The sequence below is a fragment of the Lepidochelys kempii genome, chromosome 8 (genome assembly GCF_965140265.1).
Source record: "Lepidochelys kempii isolate rLepKem1 chromosome 8, rLepKem1.hap2, whole genome shotgun sequence".
In the NCBI taxonomy this organism is placed as follows: Eukaryota; Metazoa; Chordata; order Testudines; family Cheloniidae; genus Lepidochelys; species Lepidochelys kempii.
In genome coordinates, this window is record NC_133263.1 from 75,180,450 (window position 1) to 75,190,678 (window position 10,229).

The 10,229-nt window shown below is 43.4% G+C and overlaps 1 protein-coding gene across 5 annotated transcripts in view; it reads right to left on the bottom strand.

The window, feature by feature from the left end:
• BTBD8 (BTB domain containing 8) overlaps positions 1-5,510 on the bottom strand; it is an 85,069-nt gene extending 79,559 nt beyond the window's left edge. For 3 of the 5 annotated variants that reach the window (XM_073357072.1, XM_073357071.1, XM_073357070.1), the window contains exons 1-2: positions 5,136-5,510; positions 259-456 (exon numbers count right to left, since the gene is read on the bottom strand). In XM_073357072.1, the coding sequence (XP_073213173.1) occupies positions 259-456; positions 5,136-5,284 (347 nt within the window). In that variant the 5' untranslated portion in view covers positions 5,285-5,510. The remainder of the gene's footprint in view (positions 1-258; positions 457-5,135) is intronic. The other 2 variants (XR_012160414.1, XM_073357067.1) reach the window with 1 other exon arrangement.
• Between the last annotated feature and the right edge of the window lie 4,719 nt (positions 5,511-10,229).

Below are 10,229 nucleotides of genomic sequence, written 5' to 3' on the forward strand. Positions count from 1 at the left end.
CCACTCTTGCTACTATTGAAATCTGTGATAAAACTCCCATTGACACTAATTGGAACACTATCAAATCCAGTAACTTTAAGCAAAACCTAAAGTTTTGTTGAACAGATACTCTCCCAGATACTACAGAACATACACAAAAAATGCTGACTACAAGTCCATTTTAATTTTTAGACAGTGAAGTACCAAAGACAAAAAAAAAACAAACCACCAAAAATAAAAAACAACCCACCACCACCAAGAAGATAATGAAAAACTTACTGTAGAAATGTTTTAAATTCCGAGGGTTCGAAGTTCTCCAAATTAAAAGTTTCATGGTCTTTCAGATTACTTAATTGTTTTCCGGTACTGTATAAGAAGAAGTCTGGAACTCTTGCTAAAAGCACTGCTTTATGTGCTCTGAATAGAGTCTGACCAACACAAAAAGTGACATCTGCATGTATTTCTTCTTGAAGAAGCCTGTTAGAGGATAGGAAACATTATGCAGTTAAATTCAGATCTAGATGACACACTCTAAACACTGTTTATAATATATTGGAATCTTTAAAAAAATGCATTCTTTTTCTTTATTTAATTACAGTGAAATATGAATGCCACAATTCAGGATATAGTAATCTAAAGAAAAAAAATTCCTGTTGAAACTCAATTCAGTTGCTGGAACTGCTGTACTATGACCCACATCTTCAACCATCACTACGGCCCACGTGCAATGCTGACACTATAATACATTGCTATGGCACACAGCCCCCCAGCTGGTGATGCCACTACTGCACCATGATCAGTGGAACTGGAGTCAGAGGACTCATGTTCCCTGGAGAGACTGTTATTAAGGGAGCACCAGGAAAAACAGGGACTGTAGGGAGTTAGGCTGGAAGCAACTCAGCCAGGTGGACAGAGCAATGGAGAGCGTTTAATAAAGTTCCATTTGTGCAGCTTAACTTTGCAGCAATGCTTCACTCTGAAAATGAAACATGGTGGCAACAGCTGAGCAGTTTGCAAAGTGAGCCATGAAATGTGGCCTGAAGCCCCCACAGAGCCCTGGATTTTGCAGATACAAATCCAGCCCAGCAATGGACCCAGTTGAGGGAGGATTTAGAGCTGGTCATGCAACAGGACGACAATAGCAGGAAAGTAAAACTATTATTTTATGTTATTGGGGAACAAGAAGGGCTCACCACTGCCTCAAGCCTCACAGCAGTCCGAAGAGCTCCGGGGAACTATTGCTCCCCAAAGCAGAACAAAAACTGTGGAGTGACACAAAGTTTTTCACTACATACCAATCTAAATAGGAGGGGATAGACCTCTACGTTACTGCCTTTTGCATATTGGCTGCTACATGCAATTTTTGGGGACTTGACAGATTCCATAATTCTGGACAGGACAGAATGCAGCACTTGGCTGCTCTGGGAAGGCGAAATCACCTTAGATAAATACTCAGAGTGTGAAGCAGAAGCCTCAAGAGAAATGACAACGCCCTCAGAAGTACATGCAGTGAGACAATAGCAAAGGAAAGCAGATGGCCAGGGTTCTATACCCACAGTGAAATGCATTTCTGGTGGGAGACAACATGGGGGGGAAAAGACGTGCACCAGCCTATGACCACCAGGAATGTGGAAAGTTGAACCATTTTTGCAGTGTGAGCAAGAGCAGGTGAAGGTCTCAGAAAGATTCAATTAAGACCTGTACAAAAGAGGGAGAGCACATCAGACAGCACTGATGGCATCTTGACTCTCCCTGGATCCAAAAGTGTATCAGGTTCAGGATGTTGGGACAGGAAATCAGCAAGGGAGAATACCACACTCCATGCATGCAACAATGTCTGCAATACCAACTGAAGTTTGTAGTGGTGGAGGAAAAATGCCATAGAGCCCTCTTGAAGAGCAGAGCCATAGAGCTAATCAGGTGCAGTGTGAGAAAGTTATACCTGCTGTGAAAGCAGCAAATGCAGGAGACTCTCTGATAATGAAGACCATTTTAAAAGGGTATGTTTTCAAAGGCAACGGCTGCCGTGAAGGAAAGCTGCAACTGAAAATAGACCCCACAGTAGAATTTAAGTGCTTGCCACGTAGGAAGATTTCATTGGCAACACATAATCCAGTATCCAAAGAGTTCAAAAGTAGAGACAAGTACAACCTGGGTAAATAGTACAAAGGTGGTAAAGTAGTTATCAGACAAATTACATATCTTCATCAAGCCAAAGCCACTGAACCAGCATTGAAAAGATGCCACTGTTCACTGCCCACAATTGATGATACGGTGCCAGAACTTTCCAAAACCAGAATTTTTACGGTCTGATGTGAGGAATGGGTTATGGCACATAAATCTGGATAAAGAGTCCAGCATGCTGACAACTTTTGCAACACCATTGCTACTGATGGCTGCACATGCCAGTGTGCATAAGCTCAGCACTGGTAGTGTTCCAGAGAAGACTCACCCAAGTGCTGGAAGAACTATCTGGGGTGAAAATAACTGCAGATGATATCCTCATCGTAGAGGAAGGGAACAAGGATACGAAATATGAATGAGACCATGAAAGAAAACTACAAGCTTTTGTACAGTGATGCAGGAACAAAAACATAAAACCCAACTCAGGAAAAAAATGCAACTCAAATAGCGTGAGGTGACACATACCGGACATCTGCTCATAGCAGAGGGACTGAAAGCAGATCCCAACAAGAGCAAGACGCTCAGAGACATGCCAGCTCCAGTGGATATGAAAGAGGTACAGCACTTCATAGGAATGACAAATTTTCTGTCCAGGTTCTGCCTGCACCCAGTTGCAGTAGCGGAACCCATACATCAACTCGCAAGGCTGAATATTGAGTGGGACTGGTCAGGTCCCCAACAGCAACCATTGGACATGCTGAAACAAATGATAACACATGTCCCTGTTTTGAAGTACTGCCAGGCAGGAGGGCCACTGAACACTCCTGCATGATCCATTGGAGAAAGGAGTGGGTATAGCTCTTTTGCAGGAGTAGCCAGTCGCTTATGCTAGCAGAACCTAGTCAGAGACTGAACAGTGGTAAATGCAAATAGAACAAGAGCTTTTGGCGGTGGTATTTGGAGCTGAGTGATTCCACAAGCACACCTATAACCCACCCAGTAATAGTGCAATCAGACAACAAACCCCTTCCAGAGACAATCAAGGCAAAGCCCCCTTAGTGCTCCATAGATATTGCAGCACCTCCAGCATTACCAGATAGAGCTCAGATATTGTCCAGGACAATTACTGGTGTTAGCTGATTCCCCCAACTTGCTGATGCTGGGTAAAGGATCAGGACACTGAATCAATTAACATGCTACACTATCTCCCAGTTTTAACAGCGAAGCTGATGGAAATCAAAGGGGCAAAACAAAACGACATTGACTACAGGCAGTCAAGAGAATGATAAAAGTAGGATGGCCAGAAGACAAAAGTCAGGTACCCACAGGATCAAAACCATATTTTCAAATTAGAGATGAGCTGAGTATGCAGAATGAAATTGTATTTCAAGGACAGAGAGTTATTGTCTCCACCTTGTTATATAAGGATATAATGAATTAAAAAACAAAAAAAACTCACACCCGAGTATTCACTGCTTTCTCTGATAGGTTCAAAAGTATGTTTACTGGCCAGGAAATGTATTCACCAATCCACTCTTTGATAGAAGGGTGAGACACCTGCTGGTCATGTGATAACCACCAGCAGGAAAAACAAAACAAAACCCTATCTTAGGAACTATACCTGGCCAAGGGAAAAATTGGGAGCAGGCTTATTTACCTTCAAGGAAAAGTAGTACTTGATTATAGTTAACTACCATACTGTGTGTGTCAATGCCCGGTGTCTTATACAAGAAGTAAGTCAGTGATTGACAAACTGAGGGCTCATTTTGCAAGATATGGCATTCCAGACACTATACTTACTGACAACAAACGCCAAATTTGCCTTGGAAGAATTCAAGGAATTTGCATGTAAATGGAAGTTTGATCACCACACCTCCTTCCAAGCATACCCATAGGAGTAAGGTGGAATCAGCTGCAAAAACAGCTCAGAGACTGTTACACAAGGCTGTTTCTTCTGATTCGGGCATTGTTGTTAGCATTTGTTGGCATGCAGAAATACTCCATTATAGGGGCACCAAAACAGTCCAGTGCAGACACTGATGTGATGAAGGACCAAAACCAACCACCAATGAGGGGAGACCTGGTGTAGCCAGAAGGATGGGGACACTGCCAAAAGGAGATGGCCAACAATCTGAGAAAGCAGGCACTAAACGTACAGCAGGTCAGCCAAGGACTTACCCTGGAGATAGGCATTCCTGTGAGGATCCAGCCAATAGAGACACACCAAAAGGACAGGACTAAAGGAGTTGTGAGGGGTGCAGTAGCAACCAGGTCATACAAGATGACTATGCAAGAAGGACAAGTGATCCAGAGGAACCAGAGATGCATACAAGACAACAGACAACACCCAGAGAGCATCTATAGAGATCATCACAGAAGAGAGACACAGAGAACTATCTGAAGGCAACTCCACAGGGCGGGAGGAGATGCAACAAAGAGACGGTTTGCTAGACTCAGAACCCTGGTCTACACTAGAGTTGGGTGGACATAAGGCAGCTTATGTCAAGCTCACTCTGTTAACGGTCTACGCTACAATGGTGCTCCTACAGATGTAAGTCGCCCAGTACCTTGACTTAATAACTCCACCTCCTCAAGAAGCCTAGTGCTTAGGTCAATGTAGTTAGGCCAACAGAGCGTGCCTGTGAAGGAACTGCATTGCTCACACCGCCTGTTAGCTGTCAGCGCTAGGCAGGGCTCTCAGCAGGAGACCGCCACCCCCCACCCCCTCACAGCAGGAGCTCTTCCAGCGCCAGGCTGACAGCCCAAGGGAGGAGGGGCTCGACCTCACAGCAGAGAAACTGACATTCTTACAGTATCATGGCTGCTATTATTTCACCTTTCCTCTCTAGCTCTGGCTGTAAGCTCCGGGGCGGGGGAGCTGAGATACGATGGCGACGCCAAAGTACACCCAGGGGGTGACCCCACCTGCGCCGAGTACCATGACAACGCTGGGGCTGGCCGCTCTCCCGAGCGCGCTTTGACCCGAGGTGCGCGCCCAGCCCCAGGGTGAGGTGCCGCGCCCCCACCCCTACCTGCCGAGATCCTGACGGAGCTGCTCAGCCACCATCTCCTTCAGCCTCTGCCGCTCCCACGCCCCCCTCCCGCCGCCGCCTGCTGCCGCCGCCGCCGCCGGGGCCCAGCTGGTGCCTTTCGAGACAGCGTCCCCCCCACACCGCGCCATGTGCTGGAATCCGCTCCCCCTCAGGCGGCAGCGACTTGTATTAACGCCGGCGAGAGCGTCGATGATTGACAGACGGTCCCCGAGCCACCGCGTTTATACGACATCGCTGGTATTCACGAAGACGCCGTGCCCCGACGTTCGCCCTACGGCGCCGACGCCAAGCAGCCCAGGGACTCTCTCAAAACAACTAACTTGCCGGACGCCTTCTCCACACCGGAAACCTCCGCGCATTGGACACAGCGCCAGCTTCCCTCCTCCCATTGGGCGGACGGAAGCGACCTTGACCAATCGAGGCTGCTCTCCTTCAGATCCATCCGCTGCGCCCCCAGGTTGCTTGCCTGGCTGCTGGGTGCGTGGGCAGCTGATCTGACGCCGCGGAGCTGGGCAGGGCCCCGGGGCGCAGGGCAGCGGAGCGGCCGGCCGCAGAGGGGTGGGGTGAGGGGCAAAGTGGCACGCGGCGGGGATCCAGGGTCCTAGCAGGGGGGTTCCGGCCGGGGCAGCCAGCCCTGGCTCAGCAGGGGCGGGGAGGAGCGTTGGACGCAGACAAGAGGCAGCTCCTGGAGCCCGGCGCGCTGTGGCAATCTGAGAATGACAATTTTAACACGTTTGTGGCGTGCCACCGTCAGAAGGCGGCCGGTGTGGTGAATGCGGGTCCTGGCGGTGCTTTCCACCGCTGTCCCCTGCCCTTGCTGCCCTTCAGTGGCTCCCGTCTGTTTTGTACTTGTCTCCGTCCAGCACGGGGAATGTTACTGGGGTGGGGAACAAGGCAACAGCGTGTGGGAGCACGATTATCACAAGGGTGTTTTTTTCTTGCATGCCACGGGTTTAAAGGGTTTAAAATAATTTGGTTTCCTGTAGCCACAACACTCAATAAAGAACTTCAAATAAATAAAGACCCTAATTTATGTCTAAGGCTATAGCAAAGCATCATACAGTACGGTGTTGCACCAGCATTGTTAGGATAAAAAACTTGGAGTTCCATGGGAGTTGAATCACCCCTAAATGACTGTCCCATACTGCAGCCACATTCACTATCTGTCAGGCCCCTCTTGTCCTGCATCTTTCCTATAAAATTAAAAGTTAAACAGGTTACAGTGCTTTTGTGCAACCTTGAGAATGAGTATTCACCCTGGCAGTTGTCATGGCAGAAATCTGCGGTTCTAAAAGCAGAATTTAAAATTAAACCTTAATTTTTTTCTTGTTGAAGTAGGCACAAATTACTTATCAGTCCACCCATCTGTACTCCATATAAAAGATCCATGATAAAATAGACCTCACTCCCTCCTGGCCCCAAATGTCTGTTCACCTGTGTGTGCCAACTGTGCAGCCAAACAGGGTTGTGCACTTTGGGATCTAGCTTACTCACAACACTGTCCTAAATAATGATCCCACCTTTCAGCCTTGAAGGATGAACCCGATTTTCCCCAATTATTTCCCTTCCCTTAATGACAAGCCCATCAGTCTCCTCCCTCATGATAAACCCTCCTGGTATCCCTTTACTTAGGTATGACAAGTAGCCTGCCTGATATGTCTCCTGCCCCCATCACTATTGTGCTATATACCTTTAGTGGAAGTAAGCTTGAAGCACATACACATCTTTTTTCACACAGAGCTTTGAAAATTGTAAGTGTGGCCTTGTATCTGGGAGGAAGGCAGCAGGAGCCTAGTACTGAGAGTCCTCTTGAAGGTTATCCCTAAATAAATGTACTTACTGTAGTAGCACTGTTTTAACCATCAATAGAAATGAGTCAAGTTATTCTCTCTGTGTAAGAGACACACATGATCAAACCCAAACAGTACTACGTTGGGGAGCAAAGAAAGAGACTTTTTGATCCTCTGAAGAGAACAGATCTGAGAACACTGAAGGAAGCCCTTTTACAAATTAATTTGATTTTGTCAGTAAGCTACAGTAATACATCTCTACATGAAGTAGACCTAAAAGAGCAAGAACATAGGAAGAGTATGGCCACCAGAGGATCCAGCAAAACTGGATCTAATAGCTTCACTGCAATTCAAGCAGCAGCTGGACTTCTGTTCAATAGTAATATGAAACAGGTGGATTTAACTTAGCTTTTTCTTTCCATTTTCCTGTATTGTAATAAATAATATAAATATACAGCATATCTTAGAGACAAATAATCCTAGGTCTTGTTAATTAATTAAACTAACCCAACAGGGAAGACATCATACATGAACATACATAATTGAACATTGGTATCCAACATTGAACATACATAATTCATTGGTATCCAACCAGTTGGGGGCAAACGTAGAGTTGGCAAGTTTAGCATTGATCCTGCCTTCGTCATCCATAACTTGTATCTGAATCACAAGGGAAATTTTCCCCCAAAAGATGTTCAAGCTTCATAGACTTAGAAGATAAATAACTTGTTTTCCAGAATGTATCTGCGTTGGAAGGTGAACATTGAACCCAATGTTATGGTCTTAAAAACATCATAAAGGACTAGCGTCTTCTTGTTTTGTTTTTTCAGTCTTTAGAAACCCCTGATTGTTACAAATGTTAGGCCATTGATTCTGTTTGAGAATGGCTTCTTGGAAGGTAAAATACGTTATAAAAAAGTCAGTGAAAATGTGCATCATTTCTTTAATGTCCAGATATCATGTTCACATTTGTTGTTGGTGCCATTCATTTTCTTTTTCATAGATTTCATAAATTTTAAGGCCATGGGGAACCATTATGATAATCCAGGCTGACCTCCAGCAATAACACAAGCCATAACTTTCAGTTGAACAAAAGTATATAATTTAGAAAGACATCCAATCTTGATTAAAAGACTAAAAGTGTAGGAGAATCCACCACATCCCTCAATAAATTGTTCCATTGGTTAATTACCCGCAGAGATTTAAAAAAAAAAAAAGTATGCCTTATTTAAGTTTAAAGTTGTCTAGCTTCAACTTCTAGCTCTTGGTCTTACTTAACACCTTTGTCAGCTATGTTGAAGAACCCTTTAGCATTAGATATTTCTCCTTGTGTTGATACTTATACATGGTAATCAATGCATCTCTTACTCTTCTCTTTGATAAACTAAAAAGGTTGAGTTTCTTAACGCTCTTAGTGTAAGGCAGGTTTTCTTGACCTTGCATCATTCTTCTGGTTTTTGACTGAATCCTCTCCAATTTGTTCAAAACCCTTTATTTCACTCTTTTAATTACTTATGTCTCTTAATCCTGAGTCCAAAAGAGTTTTTCAGGAAGTTGTAGCCATAAAATTATGCCTCTTTTCTTATGAACAGACCCATAAACCTGTATATAAAGATGATCTACCTTCCTCTAGCTTTGAATGGTGATCTAATATCTAACACTTAATCACTTATTAACAAAAAGAAAAGGAGTACTTGTGGCACCTCAGAGACTAACAAATTTATTTGAGCAAAAGCTTTCATGAGCTACAGCTCACTTCATCGGATGCTGTAGCTCACGAAAGCTTATGCTCAAATAAATTTGTAAGTCTCTAAGGTGCCACAAGTACTCCTTTTCTTTTTGTGAATACAGACTAACACAGCTGCTACTCGGAAACCTGTTCTTATTAACAGCTTTCCCCACTTGTCCATAAGCAATACTGAGTAGTCGGTGGAAAGTTTATTTTTAATCACAATTTCCATCAATGGTATATATTTAGGATTAGAAGGATTAGATATTTATTGGTAAATGTTGGAAAGATTGATTTTACAATACACATACAAAGCCAGGAAAAAAAATTTTCATCAATAATAATAGAAATCTACAGTTAGGCAAAGAAAAATTCTGCTTGATAGCTTATTAGAGTCAAAATCCATATTTAAATGTTTGAATTAGGCTTGTTACAAATGGGCTAGTGGATGAGTAAAAAACAGGCATAATTTGTTGATTTAAGGATATTTACTTTGTATATTTTGGCATGTGAGGTAGACAATTTATGTTTTAAGAGTTTATAAAATTTTTACTTTTTGAATCTCCATGTTTACTGTCTTAAATAATTGTCTGACCCCCACCATAATTTGCTGCAACTGTGAACATTTAAATTTATAAAAATAATTTAAAATGCTAAAACCCATAAATCTCACACAACAGTGAAAACTTAAATCAAAATAAACTTTAAAAATGCTTAAAAATAAATATTGATATCTGTCAAAATTAGTTTTAAAAATCAGATCCTGCCAAGCCTATATATACACTATAGCTTATTTAAAAGGCAATAGCTTTTCAACAAGATTTCTTATTTATATTACAATATTTTGACTAGTAAATCTGTTTTTGTACAGGAAATTAATTCTTTATGAATTTGCAGCAATTTATTCCTGTCTCTTACCTCTGAAGTTTCTTAGGCCCAGGTCCTCAAAGGTATCTAGGCGTCTATCTTCCATTGATTTCAAAGGAAGTTAGGAGCTTGAATCTGAAAGGGTGTTTTAGGATTGAAAAGAAGTCAGTGAATCTACACTCAGAAGCTGAACCCTGCTTAAAACTAGATGTATGTTTCAGGGATTGTTCTACCTCTCCAGCAAAGATTGGTTAAGAAGCTCAAACATCTCTAGCTGCAAGGAATGTGCACACCCTGCATGGGCCCATCATTCTGACGTCACAGCCTTTCCAAACAACATAACTGCATTAGTTCTGTTGTGTACGGGTGCCCTCCGCCTACATGGGGAGACAGATGAGACAGCATTTAGCCCTAAAAGGGGTCACCATCAGAGCTCATTTCAAATGGCCATTTCATGGACATGTTTAACTCGGGATTGAGGGGAGGTTGCGGGGTAGGGGGGTGGGAGGGCTTTTTGTCTTAAAAATTTTAGGGGAACAAAAAAGGCATTGTGTTGCATATAGCAACGGAAGTGAAGTCTCCAGCTGTATTTATGGATGTAAAGATGAAGATGTACTCTGTGTAAGGAATGTGGGAAAAATAGATACCTGAGTTACCCAACTCCAGTTGTATAAAGTCCCTCGTATC